Source organism: Stegodyphus dumicola, chromosome 8 (genome assembly GCF_044657685.1).
Source record: "Stegodyphus dumicola isolate Sdum_Otavi_A_Nest chromosome 8, ASM4465768v1".
NCBI lineage: Eukaryota > Metazoa > Arthropoda > Arachnida > Araneae > Eresidae > Stegodyphus > Stegodyphus dumicola.
In genome coordinates, this window is record NC_140775.1 from 138,493,508 (window position 1) to 138,518,201 (window position 24,694).

Here is a 24,694-nt window from a genome sequence, read left to right on the forward strand (position 1 = left end):
CAAAAATATTCGAAATATAAAGGAACACTGCTAGTAGTTATCACTTTAAAGTGCTGAGGATGATGAAGAAAATACGATGAAAAGCGCACGTAAAGAGCGAACTTAAATCTGTCAACACTCCTTACTCTATGCTGAACTGCAAAGTTCAGAACTGAAGTTCATTCTGGTCTTATCTCATTTTCTCACTCTCCATACCAAAACCCCGAAACTGACAAAACTGTTGGACGTTCGAAATTTTGGAAGAGAAAACAAATGAAGCCACAAGGAAAAATCTACATGGCTTATAATGATTGTCACATTAAAAAAAACTATAAACTGTATTTATAGTGGTACCTCGATATACGAGTGCCCGAACATACGAGTGTTTTGAGACACGAGCTACCGAGCGAGCGATGTTTTTGCTTTGAGACGAGAGCAAGATTTGAGATACGAGGAATCGCACACTACACCGCTGTACACGACCGCAACATGCGCGCATGTTGGTGTCGTGTGCAGCGTCCAACAGTTACTCCCACCTCAGACTAGTCCTCAGTCTGAGTGCTTGTTTCCCTCGTTTTGGAAGCATTTTTGATAAGTTGGGTTCGCGTTTTTTGCTTTTTGTACATTTAGAAAACATTATCATATTTATTATTATAACCATGGGTCCAAAGAAGAAGATGATGTCTATTGAATTAAAGCGTTAAATAATAGAAAACCATGAGCAAGGTGTGCGAGTAATTGACTTGGGGAGGATGTACGGGCGTAACACACCAATGATATTTACTGTGCTTGAACAAAAGGAGTTGATAAAGGGTATAACGCCAACTAAGAGTGTTACAATAATTTTTAAGCTCCGACCTCTCTCCGTCAAGAGATGGAGAAACTACTGATGGTGTGAGTGAGAGAGAAGCAGCTTCAAGGAGGAAACTTAACACAAAGCATCATATGTGAGGAGGCACTATTACGAATTATTTACGAGCGATTTACGGTTATTTTCTAAAGAAGACCCCACACACTTCTACAAACGTGGAATCGGAAGATTCGTTTAAAGCCAGTCGGGGCTGGTTTGACAATTTTAGGGAAAGGACCGGCCTTCACTCCGTCGTCAGGCATGGTGAGGCAGCAAATCCGGATGTGAAGCAGCTGATTTTTACATCAAAATGTTTTCCGAACAGATAGTAGCCAAAGCATACATCCCCCCAGCAAGTCCTCAACTGTGACGAGACAGGGTTTTTCTGGAAAAGGATGCCGAATAGAACTTACATAACGGCAGAGGAGAAGATGCCAGGTCACAAAACCATTAAGGATAGATTAAATTTAGCAATTTGCGTCAATGCGAGTGGCGACTGTAAAATCAAGCCTCCGCTAGTATACCATTCGGAAAACCCCAGAGGCTTTAAGTCATATAATATTTTAAAAGAAAACCTGCCAGTTATAATTTTAAGAAGATATGTGGAGGGCAAATCCGAAGGCGTGGGACAGAATGAACTTCTTTGTGGAGTGGATAATTCTGGTGTTGGCCTCGACAATGCCCCTACTCACCCATCAAATCTCGAAGATGATTTACTCGAAGAGTTCAAGTATATAAAATTTCCCTACCTACCACGCAACACCACTCCTATCCTGCAGCCCATGGATCAGCAGGAGATTTCTAATTTTAAGAATTTGTACACCAAGCACATTTTTCGCCGCTGCTTTGAGGTGACAGAGAACACAAACCTTACCATTCGAGAGTTCTGGAAAAACCACTTTAACATCGTGATGTGCCTAAGAATTATTGTTCAGGCCTGGCTGGGTGTTACAACGTCTGCATGGAAGAAGCTGTGGCCTGAGGCTGTAGCTGAAGGAGAATTCGAAGGATTGGAACCCAAAGTGTCAGTGGTAGAGGAGCTTGTTTCTCTGGGAAAATCCATGAGTCTGGAGGTGGAGGAGAGAGATGTGAACGAACTCGTAGAGGAACAGTCTCAGGAGCTGACAACCGAGGAGTTACACGATCTGCATTTGCAGCAGCATACGGTGGTTCAACGAAAAATTAGTTTTGAAGAGGAGCCAGAGATGGAGGAGGTTATCCCTACAAGAGATATAAAAGAGATCTTGAGAATGTGGGATAAAGTTGTAGAGATGGAGGAGGTTATCCCTACAAGAGATATAAAAGAGATCTTGAGAATGTGGGATAAAGTTGTAGAGTTCGTGGATAAAAATCACCGCGAAAAAGTTGCAACTAGTCCTAAATCGGAGTTGTTCAACGAAACTTGCCTAACTCGATTCCGCAATACCTTGACAAGTAGGAAGAAACAAACCTCCTTGGACAGTTTTTTTAAACGATCTGCGGGTGAAAATGAGCAGATCATGACAAAAAGAGCGAAGACCAGTGACAAAAATTAAGCGCTTCCGTAGGCACTTTTTCTTTTAATTATGTTTTTATAGAATATGTATTTGTTATTTATAAATAAATGTTTCTTCTTGTTTTTGAATAAGAAACTACATTTTTCTTATTCAAAAACACTTAAAAAAACAGCTGAGGTCGTGTTTTGGGAGCTGGAACGGATTAATGGCATTTCGATTACTTTCAATGCGGAAAATTGGTTTGAGATACGAGCAAGGTTACGAAACATATTAAACTCGTTTGTCGAGGTACCACTGTACTTAATTATATAATCGTTAGCAAGCAGATAGTAATAAATAATTTTAAAACTGTGCTGCTATCAATATACAAATTATGTTGACTAGTATAATTAATTTAGAATTATGCGAATACATATAATATAAGATGATGTATGTTACTACAGATACGTGTTAATATAATACATATATAAGTCTGTGCATATATATGAAATCATAATTCTTTTTATACCAGTTAACAGTTAGAATTACTGAACAACCATGAAAGGTTCCCCAAGAATGAAATATGGTGTAACAATGAACACTTAGTTTAGAAATTCGATTCTATTATATATTGTTGTAAAAGTCATTGTAAGAGTGAAAATTCTTCATTCTGCCTTAATGCGAGTTTTTGCGTTTAATGCGTTGTTTGGTGATTTTATGATCCCGAATTATATTGATGTGATATATTAATACTGCATCTGTAGATATACGTTTTTTGAGAAACGAGTCAAAGCGACTGATTTTTTGTAAAAATTTGGATTTATCCTTATTTTATTGACGTGCACCAGCACAGAATTGAGAATGGCTTGTGCTATGCTTCGATGGATGAAGAAGCGTTTGTAAGTAATGAATATTATGAACGTTTGAACATATTTAAATGAATAGTATTAAAAGTATATATTTACTTATATCATATACTAATAGTTTATGGTAAATTTTTCATTATAAATCTCATCACAGTTTCATTTCTCATTCTATTGCATTTCTATAGCGGTACATAAATTTTGTGGTTTACATATTGTAGATTGCATCAGTTTTGCAGCGCAATTTATTCCTCGGTATGTTACTTGTAGTGTTATTAGAAATTCCATTATTTTTGTATTTTTTCTGCAATTGGTAGTATCTGATTAGGAAATTTATGTTTTATTTCAAGATATATATGAAGTTGGTTATATCAAGTGTTAAATAAACGTTGTTATTCGGGCAATAGCGTTAGCTCTTTCGAGATAGATAAATGCAATTCTTATTTCTTAAATACTCAAGATATAAAGACACACTCGAATAGTAGATTCACTCACTTTACGTTTTTTAAGGGTTATATATATACATTAAAGCGTGTTCAAAACAACCATTGACGAGTAGTCTTGGCGTAATTCGTATTCATACCAAGATTATCCATTTCTCAAGGCAATAATTTTTGTTATTTTTGCTAAACCGTTTACGAAAATATAATTTTCCGAATCCTGAACTCTTATGCATGGAAAGGCAGCTTTTAAGATATTTTTTTTGCAATTTGATGCAAAATTCGTATTTTTAAAACACTGATGTATATGTTCCTTTTTTAAAATTCTGCCAGTATATAACATTATATAACATTCTTGTGTTATCACCATTTATAGTTGTCGCTTGCTGTACAGCCTGCTGAATACATTTTACTTTCTAGGTATCTACAATTACATCGTGTTGTTTCGGTACGAACAGGGTCGAAGTATTCATCACTTAGATACATTTAAAGATAATTAATTAATTTTTTCTGATTTTGATATCTATAATATATAGACAGGATTACTGATAAGAAATTTAAGAAAATAGTAAATGAAGAAGTAAATAGAAGAATTTCTTTCAGGTATTGTGAGATGTCAATAGTCTACGAGCTCTACGTATACAGTGTGTTGCTTAAAGTAAACTTCCTGCATTGTGAAGAGTACTACGTGTATGTCGTGATGCGTTCATGCGAAGCTTGTTTCCTCGTGTGAGCTCTGCCTCTTCGAACCGAAATTGTCCGTAATCTGCAGCGTCTTGAGTTGTTTATGCAGCTTCTTGAGCTGTTCTGGTATTTCCTGTCGAATCTGACGATGACGCGGACAGTCTTGCATCCTTCGTTTACTTGCGACTTCTTCCCGTCATCGCGCATATTCTTTTGACGTTCCGCTTGCCTAATGGGCCTCCGTTTCGCTTCTGCTTACCTTTCCGGAGCACACAGTGATTCTTGGTTTTCTGAATGTCTTTTGCGTCTGCTACTAGTTTCTGATACAGTTTGAGCAAGCGAAGTTTCTTGAGTTGTTGCTTGTCTGCTGGAACTCCTATTCGTTTCTTCTTCAGTTTCTTGAATGCGTAACCTTTCTTGTCACTATGCTTGCCTGCTGAGTTTCTAGTTGTATCTTCATTCATTTTTGAAGCATGCAAGTTTTCTTCTACTTGCCTGCTGAGTCTCCTAGTGCTTTTTACTTCATTTTTTATGTAGCTCGCTGTAACATTTGTGCTGTCTTCTTGCGTTCAGACATTTTAGTAAATTGAAAAAAAAATTATGTAACTGTAGTAAAGTAACATTGCATCTAAAATATGTTAAATACCTACAGAAGTTTAAACTTCTACTCAGAAAGGTTCTATACAATAAAAGAAACTAAATTTTTATAAATAAAATTAGAATAGCATAAAATGCATAGAAACATTTCATTATGAAGAAAATGTATTCAATCTTTCCAAGCAACCAGCTATTGGTAAATAAATTTTTCTTGCCAAGTCAGGAAACAAAGAACTTTGACACTTGGGGTAATACATTTGAAGTTATGATTTAAATTTATTTTAATATAACAAATTTGCAAAATCTCAATAAAAGAATTAACGTAGCGATAGCATATCGTGTCACGTATCTAAAGGTGAAACATAAAAGTTGCCAAAAGCAGCTATTCATTTAAAATACTGAAATTAACGAAATATTTTTCGACATACAGTGACGTTATATGGAATCACGTGCTTTCTTCAACTCAGAATATAACCGTAAATAATAACAATAAGTTTCGAGTTTGGCAATACTATTTATTTCATATTTTTTTAACTTAAAAATTTCTCTTAAACAATACGATTTGAGAGTGAGAAGAGCCATCATTTTTCTAAATAAAGCAATTTGATCTCCAGCGCTTTCCGAAATTTTAGATAACATCTCTAGTGATAGTCGTAGGAAGATAACAATAGTCGAAAAGTTTTACCAAGAATTTTTGAAATCCGAGGGTACCTCCTTCTAAACTCAAATCTCCCCCCCTCCGTTCCGGAGGATATGATGTTACGAAGAAAAAAAAAAAACAAAGAGGCAAAATCCCACATATATTTAAACTGCTGATTCCTGTTTACAATATTCAATTTCCTTTAAAAACATTAAGCTTCATTTAAATAAAAGGAAAATAAATTCACACATTTTCCCTAGCTTTCAAGCTTTTATTGTATTTTTAAATATTCTTTTTGTCACTGTTGCGCACGTTTTCCGTCATTAGGAGGCGTAGGTCGAAAACATATAAGAATCATTGCTGTAAATAATGATCATATGATAAATTGCATGCATATGCGATTCTTTTGATTAGAATTTGAGTACAATTCTTTATACATCAGCTACTATGCCCCTTTATGTAACGACAAGAATTATTTTCAATGATTATCCGATGAGAATGATTCTTTACAATGATTATTTGATGACAATGACCATTTGCAAAGAATATTAAAAGCCGATGACTACGATTACTTAAATAGAATATGCATGTCATTCGATGGCAACGATTATTTCCAAAGAATCTTCGATCACGTCACTATTGTATATCGCTATACTTCTGGGGTTGGGGGGGGTTGTGTATTGTACTACGGCCCTGTAATTAAGCGTTTTAAATGACATCAAAAACGTTAGTAAAACTTAGGATCCTTACATACTATCCGCCAGAGTTATTAGTTTGAAACTGAGGTCTAAAACGACCTTGTTGAAAACTTTTAGCTCTAGAATCTAACGCGAGGCCAATCTTTTAGAAACATTTCTCTCCAGAAACTAGATATTAAAAAGTCGTTTTTACATTATCATCTCTATGGACAAGTATTTTCATCTGTACTGCATCTATAAACAGGAGTTTCTTAGTTGAAATCTGGTTCCTTATGGAAGGAAAACTAGTTTAATGAAATGTTACACAATCAAATGGCAAGTAACATGAATATTTATATTTCTCCTTTAAAATTCTTATTTCATTCATGACGTTATTTAATTTTCTACCCGTGCTCTCTGACTTGTGTTGTAAAGAAAAACACCAAACACGAGCGTGTCTATGTACAAGTGTTCAACACTACCGCCTGCAATCAAAACACTAACGTCTTAAAATTCAACATAACAAAACCTCAGAACACACCTTATATTCATCTCTAAACCCTGAGGTACTATTCTGAAAAGTGGCTAACTCTGAAGTGTAGCGTCAGAGAGCCTAACTACATTCATTCAACCTCTATCACATATTCACAATAATTTGCTCTTTTTACAGTCACACGAATAAGTTAAAATTTTTGGCATTACTCTAATATTTTTACTTTTAACATATCACAATATTTCTTAACTTTTAAGATAACAGTTCACATTGTATATAAGGACATATTAACATGCCGTTAATTTTACGCATTTTAAAACATACATTAGTAGTACATTGTTAACTTCTATTCTTTTCCAAGCAAGTGCCAATTCTTCTGCATTGAAATTCTACATTTCAAAAGTCTTTCAGATTAAAACTTCTTTCTTGCCAGAATCTTTTAAATAAAATTTTATACAATAATTTTTACAATTTTCTTAAGGTACCTTTCTCAAAGATTATCAATGCTTTTTCAATATTCAAGTATTTACACATTCCTATTATACATTAATTTTAGTTTTACTCGCGAGTAATTGAAAAACAATACCAAAATAGGTAACAACTCCTTTCTCGCCTTTTTGGCGATAAAGGTAGGACTCACATGAGGTAAAAATTCTTGAATTCTGCCACTTGCAGTAAGATTGAAAAATTAACTTATAGTTTCAAAGTAACATAAAGTTTTACTTATCTTTGTGATATTCAGACATCCTTTTTTCTGCCCAGTCCTGGAAGGTGGCGAAGACTACGGTCTGGTTGATCTTCCTTCTTGTGCGGGTCCGCCCTTCGGTTCCTTCCTCCATGAGCTTTCTTTTTCTTCCAGTTCGGTCACCCTTGAAGACCTTTTTTTTAGCATCTGCCTGTGGTCTCGGCCGTTTGATGGCAGCTGGTCTTGGCGGAACCGGGACAACTGTCTCTCGTTGTTGCCTGGATCTCGTTGCTGGCTGTTCAAATTTTTCTTGCGTCTTTGCATCTGCAGCTGGTCTTCCTTCATCAATTCCTCGACATTTGCTGCGTAGACTCCTATCCGATGGGTAGATCTTCTGTTTTGGAGCCGTGTTATAGTTGCTGTCATTTCTCCTGGCTTTCTTTGCATTAGTCGTACTTCTCCCTTCTTCATTCTGGGGGTGGTCGTGCTCTCTCTTCTCTGGTCGGTGGAACGACTTCTTTTTCTTGTTACCTTCAGTTTTCCAACGGGGGAACTTTCTTTTCAAATGCTCCTGTCTACTAATGGCTTGCCCTTGGGATTGTCGTTGTTCCACCTCTGGAGCTTGTGCCTGCCGTGTCGTATCCTGCAAAAGATCTTTAAATATTGGCATTTTATTACGATTATAAAATGGTTTTATCTGGTCTACGTTTGCGGTGCAGGTTTCACCATTCCTGGCTTTTAACACCACTAAGCCTGAGTTACTTTTTCTATGACATATGGTCCTTCAAATCGTGGATAAAATTTGGCAGTTTTATCTTCTGGTGCTGAAGAAAGTTAATGCTTAATTTTAACACTTCATCTCCTACTTTATAAGTTACTCCCCGTCGTTTCATATCATAATAAAGCTTCTGTTTTCTCTGTGCTACTTCAGTGTTCTTTTTTGCTTCTTTAATTTATTTTTCTATATTGCCCATTTTAAATTCTGGGGCTCTTTGTTGAACATAAAATAATTTATCTAACGCGTTATAATCTTTCTACCTAAAAATAACTCAGCAGGAGTTTTGCCCGTCGTATCATGTTTTGCGGTCCTAAGGGCGAAACCTAATTCATTGACATAGTTAACCCAGCTTTTATGAAAATTTTTAACATAGCTACGGACAATTTTCATTATATTTCTTTTGACCCGTTCCGCTATATTTGATTGCGGCCGATACGGGACCATTTTTAAATGACGTATGCCCAGTTTTTGGCACATGTCTTCAAATATATTACTTACAAATTGAGGACCATTATCCGATATTACTTTTAGGGGCGCCCCATATTTTAAAATATATTTATTTAAAATAGAATCAGTAACTAATTTCGCGGAGGCTCGTTTTAAGGGAACAATTTCGATCCACTTACTAAAATGATCAACCATAACAAGGAAATAGCGACTTTTATTTAACTGACTTTTTGGGAAAGGGCCCAATAAATGGATGCCAATTATTTCATTTGGAAATTCCGATTTAATACTATTTAGAAACCCGGCCGGGCGGAAATTAATATAATTAACCGCTTGACATGTTGGGCAGGACTGGACATACGCCCTGGTTAACTTTTGCAGCTCAGGAAAATAAACTGCTTCGCGTACGCGTTGGATGGTTTTTCGAATACCAGCATGAGAAGCTAAAGGGGAGTCGTGTAACTCCTGCAATATATTTAATCTAAGACTAGCTGGGATAACAGGTCGAAATTCGTTGTTGGAATTCGTAGTTTTTGTATAAAATAATAGACCATCTATTAGTTCGTAATGGGCCGCCCTATTTCTTATCGCCACAATATATTGGTGGCTAAAATTTTCAGGATCCTTTAAATAATCATAAATATTTTTAAATTCAGGATCCTTACTCAGTTCGGTTATCACAGTTTCTCGGGAATGTAACTTACATGCTGTGAGCATTGCCACCTTTACAGTATTACCTTCTTCATCTATTTTTATTCTGGATAGGGCATCTGCTACGATATTTTCCTTTCCGGGGCGTGTGCTTAATTACCAGATTATACTCTTGTAACTTTATTGCCCATTTTATTAACCTTGGGGATAAATTTTTCCCTGAGTACAATCTAGTTCCTGCCGCATGATCAGAATACACTGTTATTGGACCTTTCGAAAATAGACTCGGAACTTTTGCACTGCTAACAGAACTGCAAGTGCCTCTCTCTCAGTCGCGGAATAATTTCTTTGTGTTTGATTTAAAGTTCTACTAAAAAATGCCACGGGCTGCTGATTTTGCGAAAGTACCGCTCCTAGCGCATAATCCGAAGCATCCACTGAAATTTCTAAATTCTCATCGTTTTCAGGAAATTTCAAAACAGGGGCTTGCGTTAATGCTTGCTTTAATTTCTCGAAAGCACTATTGGCTTCGGCCGTCCACGAGAAAATTGCCTTTTTCCTTTTTAATTTTAACAATGGTTCAGCAATAGCTGCAAAATCTTTTATAAAACTCTAACTTCAATCTTTGGAAGAGTCAAATTTTTCACAATAACTGTATTTAACTTGAAGAAAGAGGGCTTTTCTTGGCCTTCGGATTTCCGCACCCTCCCGTCAGCAGAAATCCGTTTTAGTTTAATTTTCTTTCTTCCTTTCCATGCCTTCCTTGTTTTTCCGCTGGCCTTCAGACTTTTTTTCTGGCTTACTATTGAACTGTCGACGTTCGCCGGTTGTTTTTGGATACTCAGGTTTCCTTGCCCTCTGATTCAATTTGCTTCCGTAGCCGTGTTCTTGCCTTTGCTGTGGTCTTGGCGCACCAAATTGGCTTCGTTGCTCATACTGGCGTCTTCATTCGATGTCCGCCGTTCTTCTACTTTCAAACTGGATTGTTAGCTCAAATAACTTTTCCAGTGTAGTCGGATTCCTTAATTAAATAAAGTCTTGTACTTGGGGAACTAAACTCGGCAAAATCACTTGGATTATCTCAGGATGCGGACGGTTTCCATACAAGAGTTTAAAGACGTGAATGTTTCTTAAAATAAAGGTGGAAAGATTTTCGATTCGTTGCTGGTATATGCTGAAGAGTTCCGTTTCTAAACTTGCACGATCTCTTACGACAGGGAAGGCTTTTACTAAGGCAGTCTTAAAATTTTCGTAAGTATAGGTGGGACTTCCCGCTTGACCCAAGAGGCTTCTGCCTATACATTTGAACCAATTAAGCGCTTGGCCCCTCAAAGCGCTGGTAGCTAAGGTGACTTTACGGAACTCATGGACTGGATACAGCATGAAGTGGTCATCCAATTTTTCCAAAAAACTGGTTACCGGTGAGTTTCCATTAAATGTTGGTTCTGGTTTCATCGATGCGCGCATGGTCTGTACGATGTACCCAAATCCTTCCAGGGCGGCAGCTGGCATTTCTGGATTCTGAGCCGCTTCTGCAGGCACCACAGGTTCTTCTTGAAACTCGGCCATGGTTATTCTTCTTCGTCGGGCGCCACTATTAGGACTTGTATTCCTCTTTACTTGCTTTGGAAACATGAACTATCCTGACTCGGAACAGGGAGCTTACTCAAGCTATGTTTACTAAATTACGTGATTCAAATCTTATTTATTGCAACAACTTAAACTGTTATGACACTTTCAATTGCACAAGAGGCCCTTGCTTTTACAACTGCATTTATTTGCATAACACTTCCTTTTGCAATAACAGTGTGTACATATACTCCTCTCTTTTCAATCTACACCAGAGCATATCTGTGATTGTCGACATACACCGGTGAGGGTCCGAATGTAGAAGAATGTAATGCAATATTCGATCTTTCACCGACGTATTTGGTGAATGTTAACATTCTCCGGTGAAAGTCGACATTCTTTAATTTCGGTCTTTCAAGGTAACATATTTTTATACGATTATATACATATATATATATATATATAATATATATAACACTTTCAATTGCGCAATAGGCCCTTGCATTTACAATTGCATTTATTTGTGGAACACTTCCTTTTGCAATAAGAGTGTGTACATATACTCTTCTGTTTTCAATCTACCGAAAGTCGACATTCTCCAATTTCGGTCTTTCACAGTAACATATGTTTATACGATTATATATATATATATATATAATATATAACACTTTCAATTGCACAAGAGGCCCTTGCTTTTACAACTGCATTTATTTGTGGAACATTTCCTTTTGCAATAACAGTGTGTACATATACTCCGCTCTTTTCAAGCATATCTGTGATTATCGACATACACCGGTGAGGGTCCGAATGTAGAAGAATGTAATGCAATATTTGATCTTTCACCGACGTATTTGGTGAATGTTGATATTCTCCGGTGAATGTCGATATTCTCCAATTTCGGTCTTTCACGGTAACATATGTTTACAAGATTATATATATATATATATTGTTTATATATATATATATATATATATCGTTTATTGCAATGCATTGTCGGAAACGCTTTCCTGGCCCATAGTGACGAGAGACAACACAAGAAAAATAGGGTACGAACATTGTAAAGATATTTGTTTATTTTCCTTAGCGCAGCGGAAACCAAGAAATAAGAACAAAAGCAGGGGATCGCCATCAAAGAAAGTATTCGAAAGTTCCTTCGGAACGTATCTTAAACATGGGTATGGTAGGGATAGTCCAGTGCATTGTTCAGCAAGATCACGAGACCTAACTTGCATTATCAGTTCGTCTCGGGGTACTTCAACACATAAGTGCACGAAACCCCAGTTAGAAGTCCAACAGGAACTCGTGGCACATATTGTGGCAGGTGCTGGGAAAGTCCTGGGGATGCACGGTATTTTCCAGAACATCTCATGTTCGATGTGCGAGAGATGGAATACCTTTAACAGGGTGCAGGTCGTAATTTCGAACACCTGTTTTGAGGTCCATAAGTGTCTAATTTTGTTCCTACTTTTTAATTTATCTTGTGCTAAGCGTAACTGGTGTCCGATCTTTCTTGTGTTTTGTGTTGTTTGCACTGGCCAGGAAAGTGTTTTCGGCCATGTTTTGCCATTTAATTTTTCGTCATCGTCGTCTCTCTCATATATGTGTATAATTACTTATGACTCAAGTGTTGCTACTATATGATGACATTTACAAACACGGTGTTTAAAATGCTACACATTCCCATCCGAAAATATCTTTTTCTTTTCCTCTTGCCCTTCAAATAAGATATATGTGTCCTTCATTGCAAAATTACCTGGAACTTTAATTTTTCTTTTTTCGAGGACAATGGAGAACATATTTCAGTATAGGCAGCTGTCAATATTAAAACATCAAATTGTAAAAGCCATTAAAGTGTGGCCGAAATGATCAGAAGGGCTAAATTCGCATAAGGATTTAGGAAATACATTTTGAAAGATTTTGTAAATTTTCCTTCAATAAATTTAATGCAACAGGCAAAAGAAATTACAGGGAACAATAAATATAGGAGAAAACAGGTATATCTCTTCCTAATTTACTTTGATTTGATTGATTTCTTTCTTTCTTCCTGTATAAATAAATAAACTTTAAGAATGCAACTGAAGAATGAGAATAAAAGTTTCAATTGAAAACAAATGGTGGCAAAAATCCTAGTGCGGCTCTGCTGGACTACGAAAAAGACCAGTAATATGATCCGAATTTGGAATAACGAGAGAAAATTTGAAATCTGTGCAGCCAGCGATGCAAAGAGACTCGTTAAAATACAGGTTTGGCTGATTCAGAAAGAACGTTACGTGTATATCTTCTAAAATGCTTTTTCCATCCTTTGTTTGTAGTTGTTTCCCTTTTCATTTCAGTTTCCTTTTTTCCTCCTATTTTGCAATTTTCGTCATTGTTTCCCTCTGTTTTTAAGCCACCTGTTTATTATTTCTGTTATTTTTATTCCAACTTATGTAAAAATTAAGTAAGGAAAAGTAAGGCACTGAAACTTTGCAAATTATTACGCTCTACGTGAGATTCATGGAGACCGCTTATTGCATACAAATAACGCTAAGTACTTTAACTTATCTGCTTGGCTTTAGGTCAGAACAACGAAAACAACAAATTCACCGTTTGTAGAAAACAATTCTGCCAGGCAATAATTTACGGGGAGTTTTTTCCCTATGAAACTGAGCCAAAAGTGTTATATAGTATCTAAATATGGAAGTGTTGTACATGTTAAACGTGATCGTCATTGCATTACTTTCACTATTTTACTAGTGAAATAAAGATATACCGATTTTTTTGTAGATTGGAAAATCCTCCTTGTGATCATGAAAAGGAGCAAAAACTGGAAAACGAGAAAGAACTGGAAAACGAGAAGGAACTGGAAAAGAAGCGAGAACCGGAAAAGATGCAAAAACTGGAAAAGAATCAAAAACTGAATAAAAAGGAAGAACAGGAAAAGAAGGAGAAACTGGAAAAGAAGCAAGAACTCGAAAACAAGAGAAAACTGGAATTGACACAAAAACTAGAAAAGAACCAAGAACTGAAAAAGAAACAAAAGCTGGAAAAGATACAAAAACTAGAAAAGAAGCAAGAGCAGGAAAAGATACAAGAATTAGAACAGAAGCAAAAACTGAAAAAGAAGCAAGATCAGGAAAAGATACAAGAATTAGAACAGAAGCAAGAACTGAAAAAGAAGCAAAAATTGGAAAAGAAGCAAGAACTGAAAATGAAACAAGAGCAGAAAAAGAAGCAAAAACTGGAAAAGAAGGAAGAACTGAAAAACAAACAAAAACTGGAAAAGCAACTGAAACTAGAAAAGAAGAAAGAACTGAAAAAGAAGCAATTACTGGAATGGATTCAAAAACTAGAAAAGAAAGAAGAACTGAAAAAGAAGAAAATACGGGAAGGAATACAAAAACTAGAAAAGAAAGAACTGAAAATGGAGAAACATATTGAAGAGATGCTAAAACAAGCACACAAAAATGAACTGGAAAGGCAAAAGTTGAGGGAAAAATTGCAAAAACCAAAAAAGAGAGACCTGAAAATGAAGAAGGAACTGGAAAAAATGCAAAAACTGGAAAAGAAGCAAGAGCCGGAAAAGATGCCAGAAATGGAAAATATAGAGGAGTCTGAAAAGACGCAATACCTGGAAAAGAAGCAAAAAACGGAAAAGATTCCAAATCTGAAAGACAAGCTGGAACCGGAAAAGAACTGTCAAACCCGAAAAGGAAACCGGTTGAACTGCGAAAAGAGCCAGAACTGGATACCGACTGTAGAACGATTGATTTAATGACCAAACGAAGCAAGACCCGGAAAAGAAAAATAGAACAAATAAATCATATACCTGCTTCATTTTACCAAAATTTATTATCAACAACATTTTTATTATCAAGAACTTTATGGTATTCTTAGTATATGGACGGCATTTGATAATATTTTGCTCGGTTAAGTGTAACTACTGATATATTATTAGCTAGTAATTAGTCATGCTAACTTAAAGATAACAGTATTATTTTAGCAGCAACTAAGTACACTCTTTCGTAGTTCAGATCTATGTTTTCAGTGCCTTTCATGGCTGCGAGGTCTTCCGGTTTTACCTGGAAAGTCACAGTTTATTGACTTTTTTAACACATAGCTTTACACATGACAATATTTTTCAACAATAAATTTAAGTTGTGCTACTGGCTTTAAATTGTGCAAATAAATATTGCATGGCATATCTTTCATAATTGAACTCATGAAATTAATTTATATAAATTTCATTTTAAAATTTGTTTGACCCTGAGCTGTCTTATCCAACTGCAGATATTCATAGAACTTTATATCAAGGTTCAAAGAAACGTTCAAAAAGGAATGTTTATCCACTTTTAATTATGTGTTAATCAGCATGATTTGCATTACTAAGATTGTAATTCTAAACAAATTAAAAGCTGTTGTAGTATGTACATTAGCTTTTCATTTGCTTTCACCTTGTTTAAATTCAGTTTGACATACCACAGTTTCCGTCTCTACTCAGGATTTTTTCAGTGTAAAAATTCAAGATTACAAATTGAAATGAGCGAAAGAAATAACTTTCAAAATGTGTGTATACATTACATCAGAATCATAATATAATTAGATAAATAAACTGAATAATATGTTATAAAGCGAATTTATATCAATTTCGATTTCTTTCAAAATAGAGATTCCTTCGCACCTCACAAATCTCACAGAAACTCTCGGTTTGTGATTCGTGAGCTTTAGTTTTTTATATTTGGAATTTGGCAGCAATATGATTCACTGTTACGATGCAAATTCTTGCTCACAAATTGGTTATCTAACTAGAAAATGGTATAATTAAAATAAAATGAGTATTATTAGATGGAAATGTTGGTTTCCTTTGCGTTTATCTGAATGGTATCGTATATATAAACCTGTTGGAGACGTTTTTTTCCCACACATCGAATAGAGACACATAGTCACATATTACAAATAATATGAATACAAGAATATAGTGTAAGATGAAGCTCTACCACATTTCTCTATTACTTAAGACTGCGAAAGATTTGTTAAAGCATTACAGAATCATACTCTGATGGATCTCGCCGTTCTGTTTCATTTTCTGCCCTCGAAAACACATTATCTTAGTACAATAGATTACTTTTGAAGGAATGGATTATTTGAAAACATTGTAACTGTAATAATTATTCTCTGACGTTATTACTGAAAAAGCGGTTGAGAGCATAATCTTTGGCTATGCGCTTTAAGCTGTATTAAAACCATTTTGAAATGTAAGGTTTACAAACTGAAACGTAGCTTTATCTTATTTCTGTACTATTCATTAGAGTTATATACATTCCCATCAATAGATACTGAATGGCTAAATATTCTGCTTACCCAAATCAGTTATTTATTTTCCTCTCTTCTTTTTCTTAATTTTAATTAGTCCGGAAAGTAAAGCTATAGAGAATTTCACTTCTTCATTAGAAATCTGATTTAGAATTTTGTTTTCGGACATAAAAGTTTGAATTCTTTATCCCTTTTCTAAACACAAAGATTGAAAAACGTAACATCGAAATTTTTAAAACATTTATACACTAATAGAAGGAAAAAAAAAACAGAATATAATGCTTCAGCAAGCATGTAAATATCTCTATCACTTAAGTTTCAGCTATGTTTGTTATAGTATATTCAGGCGTATAAGGCGCACTTTTAAAAGAAAATGCAAGATGGAAATTTATGGGTACGCGCTGTACGCCAGCTATAAAAATGTTATGTTTAGAAATATGGAAAAGGTGATTAGAATTAGATAAAATTAAATTTATGCGTGTAATTAAATGCTTTTTATTTAAGAGAAATAACATAGTTTATGTACTTAAAAATTTTCGTTATCGGATTCTGTTTCATTTTCACCTTCACCTCTGATCCATACTTGCATAGACAGATCCAAGTTCGTCATATACGTCTCAAGCTATAACTTCAAGCACATCATCGAATTCTGTTTCAGTTTTGCCGTTACTTTTACTCTGATCCACACATAAATAATCATCTTTCGTTGCATCTAGACCGTCAGATATACCACATAAATTAAACGGGGTTTAATTTTATTACGTGATTTTATTATCTACTGACACACTATTTATGCACTGGCATGACGTATTTGGTCTCCATTTGTAATTGTTTTTTTCACCTTCACTTTTGTTCGAGTATTCCACTAACGTTTAAAATATTCTATCGATGATTTATTGACATATATGTCTAATATCTGAACTAATGGCAATAATCCGCCTGGATAAACTGTCATATCTGTATAACACTCTTTCAACAACATATTTGTGTTATCCGTTAGATGGAGGCTGAGCATGTCCCAAAGTATTATACTTTCTTGATTATCTGAGGCAAAAGGAAGCTTTTGCCAAATATTTCTTATCCACAGTTTCACAACATTTTTCTCCGCCGATCATTTCTCGTGAATACGGATGAAAACACTTTCGGGAACCTGCACTTCAGCAAAGTCTTTCTTTTCAAGATATCGATGAGCTTTTAATTTCGTACGGTCGGCTAAGCAGGAGATCAGTACAGTGAGGTGAGATTTCTCGTTGGCCTATTGATGTTATGTTAACCGTTATTTTTCTTTCATATCATTGTTTCTTTATCTCCTACTATATCAAAACTACAGGAATCACATCCATATTTGCAACACGTGATAGTAAATAAATTTATACATATTTTTAAAAACTCATCAAAGTTTTATCTCTATATTTTCGAAGCCTTTGAAAAAATTTTATCTCTTTTTCTCGGAGAACTGAATTATTCCGTGAAGTAAATCGAATACACAACCTCAATTTGCTTTAGAGTTTTCACTTCCATTTGCACTCCACTTTTCTATTTTTAAGGCAAAGAAACGTACGCTGTTTCTTGTTACAATTAATCCATTCTAGTGATGATGGGGATTTTCTACAATGCAGTTTCCAACACTTTCGCCGACGGTAAGCTATTTCATTACTTCTTTATGCAATACACATTTATTCTTTGGCGCAATAATCATTGTAAAATTTTATGCCTCTTCCACTCGTGTACGAAGCATTCACGAAAACCAAACTGCATGATTTCCATTTTCTTTCGCAAACTGAATGACGTAACATTTGAAACTTGCATTGTGTTTGTTTCGTTCGGCGAAAGCCATAACTACTGCTGAAGAAAGCACTGGATGAACTACACTTCACTAAAATCAAATGTGATATCTTTAAGTCTTTGATGTTGACATCAGAACCACGGCTTCAAATGACTTCAGAAAGAAGAAACATGACTCCTAATTCCGCAAACTCACTTTGGTCGAAAGTGCACTCTTATCCAAATTATGTTCCTTATTTCTCGAAGTCCTAGAATAACATTCTCTTCCACATCCAGAATGAATACAAATCACCTCCTACCTTGCAGAAATATTTTCCCCGATAATCAATTCTCCTGCGCACCACCTTATCGCTTGCCAAACTGCAATGTTTCCGCAATTGACATATTTGCTCGTGTTTCCTAAGGTATGAAATAATCAAGAAGAGCTGTTGCGGGATATGATGTTTTTGGTATTGCCAAACCACCATGTGTATTTTATTGCTTTCTTTATTTACTAAAGATCTGATGCATCGTAATTAAGCGATATAAGAACTTGATTTATATGCGATTACGTTTTCTTATACAAAATGTTCCAACAATGTGCTTATGCGTTGTGATTTCATTTATTCAAAACTCAGTCTAGTTATATTTATAAAATTTTCAATAGCAAACGAATGTTTTAAGAAAACAGTTTAAACGTTATGGGTCAAGATACTTTTCAAAAAAAGTCTAATCCAAGAATTATTTATATGAGAAATTTTATGTAAAAACAAATGGCGCACATTTTTACGTTTGAAATTTACTGGCATATTCCATGACAAATTTACTAAGAGATTTCAGGTTTTTACCAGCTATAGGAAGTCAAGGAGTTCTAGAATAATTTACAAAGTCAAGGACGAGTTCTGTCTATTGTTAATTGGTATTTTTATTTCCAAAATAGAACGTTGAAAATTAAATTTTGAGAGAAGTCTTTTTAATTTTTTTGGCACGCTGCATAATGATTTCATTTCAAAAAAGCTGAAAATAAAAGTATCAGTTTTCTACATTTTACTAATTATTCTTTCCTCCAATACCTAGACTTCATTTCGAAAACTTTCCTTTTGGTTATAAGAAATAAATCACAAAACAATTGACTGATGTCAATCGAAATCAGACGGAGATACTTATGTTCAAAATTATTTCATAACAAGGCAAACTTTTTCCTCATAAAATTATGAGTGTCGGAGAAACATATGAAGAGCTAGGCTTCGTAATTTTTACAAAACAAATGACTTTAAATTTAAAAGTACCAAAGCGCAAACCTTTACGTTTTTCAAAACACATTTGTACTTGCAAGTCAATGCCTACCACAAACGACCAAGATCCGGTCTGAACTTTTGCAGACAGTGCACAGACATGCGTTTCGAGTACCTTTCATTTTGGTTATTTGCGTATGCCATATAACCTTCTCAAATATTCTCATGCTTGTGACTCAGAATTGAATTATCATTTTAACTGATATTTTTATGTGATGTGTAACAATAATTTTGTTTATTTTTCAGGATGAAGATTCAGGCCCCCTTTGCGCATACCGACTGTAATTTGAATAGCCAGTTTACAATAACAAGCTTAATAGTAACCGACCGTCATAGGAAGACGCCCGAGGCTTAAGGGAACGCGAATCTCTATCAAAGTTGCAACTTGTGTAAATGCAATTTTGACTTTTAAATTCCTTTATTTTCCCTTTCTCGTGTCAAAAATGTTTTTCTCTTCAATATTTAGTTTAATAATGTGAAACTTTAATTTAAATTTTTCTTTTCGCTATTTTTACTTTAAAAAGATTTTAAGTTCTTTAAATTTACAAAAGTAATACTGATTTTAAAAACTATAAATATTTCCTTTTGGTTTTTTATTTTAAAAAATTGCTTTTAAATTCTCACTTTATTTATTTTACAGAAATATTATATACTCTTATAAGCTAAACATATTTCTATTTCGTATTTCCATAAATGCCATTTTTTAAAAATATTTTACTCCTTTTTATTAAGGGGTGTTGGAAACCCTATAGCAACAATGTTGAATTGGCCATTTTTGGATTACCTTTTCTGAAAATCTGCTGTTCTTACAGGTTTGAAGGTTTTTACGTAATCAAAGTACATCTATCACCTCGCGCTCTTTCAAGCACGAGGCAGCTTCGTCTATGCACTCGCCATAGTAGGAAAATAATCTCTATCTTTGAAATTTTATCCTCTAATTTATTACACATGACGGTACACAATATACAATAAAACAAATATCACTATTATAGTATACATTTAATTATATACATAATATAAGGCGCGCAAAACATGTTTTAAGTAATCTCTTTCCACACGGCATGGCTGCCGGTCCAATCGCTAAAGTACCAAGTCTCGTATTCACGCCACCAGCCTGCCTCGATCGGTTTTTCCGAGGAATCTCGAATTCTTTCAATACGGTGTCTTTAATCATAATATTGTTATTTCAATCCATTTCATCGAGAGTCGCGATCAAACTTTTAACTTTTGTTTTTAAACTCTGCAAAATAATTTTCCCTTCTTCAGATATTTTATAGAGATTAAGAATCACTTCAGCATGATGTAAAAAGAACAGCCATTTCTCAGCTTTCGATGGTGGTCAAACATAACTCCTTTCATTATTTTCAAATGTTTCAATAATCGTTTCCCTTGCTCTAAGAATCTCTAAGAATCTCCTATATCTTGATAAAAATAAGAACCTTAATTTCTCATTTCCATATAAAATATACTTTCTCGGTGTCTACTGGCTTTAACGCCTGACATTCGAATCATGTTATTAACAGACATAAAAACAATTATAATTTTCTAAGTTAATATGGTTAATATATAAATTAAGAAGGACTTACCTTTGATCCCGATAGTGAAAATATCGAACGAAGAGCACAACTTGACGCTGTTAACTTTAATCATGAGCACACTGCAGTGGCACGTAACTTGACATGATTACAACACGGTAATTCACATTACCCCTGATTTAACTTTTCACGATTTCACTAGGATGATGAACACTGATGATCCCATTTTACCACTCACTGGCTGTTAACTTTTTAGCACATCACGCTTTCACAAATCGGATGAATTTATTCGCACACATGGCCCTAAACGCGCCATTTTCTTTCGTCATAAAAATCTTCTCTCATCGTAAATCCATTCGTGAACTATCACCGAATTTCATTTTATAACTTTCAGTAACTTTTTACAACCATATTTATTTATTATTTTCACTATTTAGTGATTTCCTTTTTCACAATCTTATCCTATCGACTGCGCCGATTTGCACCTCGCGCCGTTTCAACTCCGAGGCGGGTTCGGTCATTTCTCATGCACTCGCCATAATAGGAAAATAATCTCCATCAGCTTTCAAATTTTATCCACTAATTTATTAAACAATACACAATAAAACAAATACCACTACTATACATTTAGCTTAAATTATCTCTTTGCACACGGCATGACTGCCGGTCCAACCGCAAAAGTCACAAGTCTCGTGTTCTTCCCACCAGCTTGCCTCCACTCTGTTTTCCGGCGTAACTACGTCCCTTCCTTTAACCGTCTTTCGCCCCTCGCGGATAAAATGTTCTGGAAACGTCGTTCGCTAAGGGAAGGAACATCACAATACCTAGCTGAATATCCTGAAACGAGCTTTTTTATCATTTTAAATTTTAGAGTATTTTACAGTATATTTTGTTACGCATAGTAAAATTTAGCACTGATTATAATCAAAAGCTCATTTCGGCAAATATTTGGAAGCGTAGTAAATAAGGTATAAAAATTTCAGATACCTGTGAGCAGTAGTTCTTGAGAACAGGTACTACATCGAGTATAAAAAATCACGTTTGGGGGAAAAACGCGATTTTATGTAAAAATTCTCAATTATCAAAGTATTCAATGACAAATTAAAGCTAGATTTTGTACAGTCCTAATTTTCATAGAGATTAAAGAACGGTGTTTTAAGAAAGCTAAAATTGTAGAGAATTTGAAAATGCAAATATCAGAAATCCTCATTTTATGAAATGTTTTGGCTTTCAACACCCCTTCAACTATTCTATTCTTTAAAGTCCTTTCTCTTTTTTTTTCTATTCTGGTAAAACTTGATATATAAATTTAATTCTTTGTCTTTTAATTTTTAACTTTATATCTCTGGTCGCATTTCTCTGTAAGGATTAACATTTTGCATTTGGCTTATTATTATTATATTAAAATTATGCGAAATGAACAAACAGTAAATAATGAGATGCTCAATTAAAAACAAATACAGATTTAATGATAAAAGGGAAATTTTTAATGTCATTACAAACAAGATTTCAAGGGGTTCAAGAGGCCGTTGCCTAAAAAAAAAAGAAAACAATTCGTCGTTTCCGGAAGAAATGAAACTTTAAAAAATATTTTCGTTGACACAAAAACCAAACTTTTTCAAACATTACGTTATTCAAACTCTTACGTCACTTCCGAGTGTCACGTTATCTAAGATGGCATAGGTTTCGGCTACGTCACCAAGCCTCTGGCATCTCCTGAGGGCGGTTGGTTACTACACCTGTACCAACGATAGTGAACTTCCGGTGATATCCTTCTGTCTGTACCTGAATGAAACTGGCTCTATTTGACGGCACACTAGCGAACACTAAAAAGTCATGATTTAAACGACGATGATTTGAATAATTTAACTGGAATTTTGAGGACGACAATTTAGATTAACTGCTGCTGATTTTTTATTTAGGTGATCGTGAGTATATGGTTTAGTGATGAAGAGTATGAATAATTGAGTAGGATGATAATAAAACTTTAGTAGATCGGGCTTTGTATCTAGGTGAAGTTCTTTTATTCTGACGACGACTTCAATGATGATGATGAAGATGATACATAGGATGGTTTAGAATGACTGATGCGATTTGGGTGATGATGGTTTATCTTATTCTGACGATGATCATGGTGACGCGATATACATGATGGTTAAAATGACGATGTGTATTAAGTGATAATAAATATTTAGATGAATTAGATGGTGACATAGTTTTGACTGATGACGATTTTATACATGATGTGAGAGTGATTTATATAATAATTTAGAGAACTTAGACAATGAAGACGATGATTAAATGAGGATGAAGAAGATGATGATTTGGTTGATATTGCTTTCTATTTAGATGATCTGGAAGATTATGATTTATCTATCTCGACGATGATAATGGTGATGATGACATATACGACGGTTCAAACTGAAGGTATGATTTCGATGATGATGATTATTTAAATGATGGTTTGTAATTATCTGGTGATAATTTTATAATTTCTTTCTTGGTTATTCAGATAACAATTTTGATGGTGAATTAGAAGGTTGAGGTGATGAAGACGATGATCAAATGAGAATCATATTGTTGATGGTGGTGATTTAGATGATACTGCTTTTTATTTAGTTGATTTGAGCTATGATGATTTATCTTAATTTGGCGATATTTTCAATGACGATGATGATGATAATATATATATGATGGTTTAACATGAAGATGTGTTTTGGGTAGTTATGCTTAGTTAGATGTCTTAGATTAGCAGATGAAGTTGATTGGATTTAGAAGGAAATTTATATAGATGATGATTTCAATGAGTTAGATATTGATTTAGATGAAGGTATATTCATTTGATAATGATTATTTAAACAATAAGAGGGTCGTCCGAAAAATTACTTTGCCGTAAACCATAAGAAACAAAGTCTTATTACCTGGAAAACCTATTGCAAAAGATACAGCTATATTTCTGCTACTTCTCAGCATAAGAAACATCGGAACTATACCAATTGTCATAGCGTCGGTTACCTATTTCCATTAGAGTGTCATAGAAGTCTGTCGCCTGGGAAGAAAGGCAGCCCGTCACATTTGTCTGCAACATTTCACCTGTAGGAAAGTGTGCCCAGACAAGAACGTCTTCAGGTTCAATAACACGTTGAAGTATTTAACAGCAAGATCGGAGCCATAGAATGGATGGTCAGACATCTCCCAGCGAAACGTCTGCAACATATATTTTGTGGAATTCCCCGTATGCGTCCGATGTTGTCGTAGGACACCACAACACCAGCACTGAGCATCCCAAACCATTTGTTCTGAATGGCTCTTCAGATGTTCTCTAGTAAAGCGCAATAAAGATCAGCTTCCACCGGAGCACCACTCGCCAATACGTCAATGAGCAGTATGCCTTTACTATCCCAGAATACCGTGGACTTCAATTTCCGTGCATAGACTGAGGATCGTCCGGCGCGTGGATCCCTGTGACGCCAATCAATCGTGAGTTGCTGTTTTCTGTGGTGAAGTGAGCTACCCACATCTCATCACCTGTAACGATTCTGTTAAATTGCGTTCAATAAACTGATTTATGTATCTGCTGCCTCTAGTTCTTTGTGTTTAAGTTTTGAGTATTCGAAATGGAACTCAAATACAATCAATCATATATATAGATTACATATCAATTCATATATTTGAATTAAATACATATTTAATTACCGGCCCGAAACTTTCTTAACACGTTGAGCGCGGCGCCGGTCTCTGGGGACCGACACTGGAATTTTCGTTTGCCTGGCGTCGTTCCACGGAACCGACAGTATAAGTTAAAAAATAAATATAGTCTCAATGAAATGTGATCAAATTTAGCATTAATGAAATGTATTGAAACATTCTAAACAAAAATACGGCTTAGCTTTAAGGCTTAGCTCGCTGCCGGCTGAACGGAAAGGACAGCAAATTCGGCGCCGGACTCAGCGTGTTAATTAGAAAGCTACCGCTCGGCC

General features: G+C 35.0%; 1 protein-coding gene across 11 annotated transcripts in view; it reads left to right on the forward strand.

The window, feature by feature from the left end:
- LOC146995977 (uncharacterized) overlaps positions 1-19,533 on the forward strand; it is a 220,863-nt gene extending 201,330 nt beyond the window's left edge. For 7 of the 11 annotated variants that reach the window (XM_085822472.1, XM_085822468.1, XM_085822470.1 and 4 more), the window contains one exon: positions 13,595-14,701. In XM_085822472.1, coding sequence (XP_085678598.1) covers positions 13,698-14,582 — 885 coding nt within the window. In that variant the 5' untranslated portion in view covers positions 13,595-13,697 and the 3' untranslated portion in view covers positions 14,583-14,701. Of the gene's footprint in view, positions 1-13,594; positions 14,728-19,425 lie in introns of those variants that run through there. The other 4 variants (XM_085822476.1, XM_085822475.1, XM_085822478.1 and 1 more) reach the window with 3 other exon arrangements.
- The last annotated feature ends 5,161 nt before the right edge of the window (positions 19,534-24,694 follow it).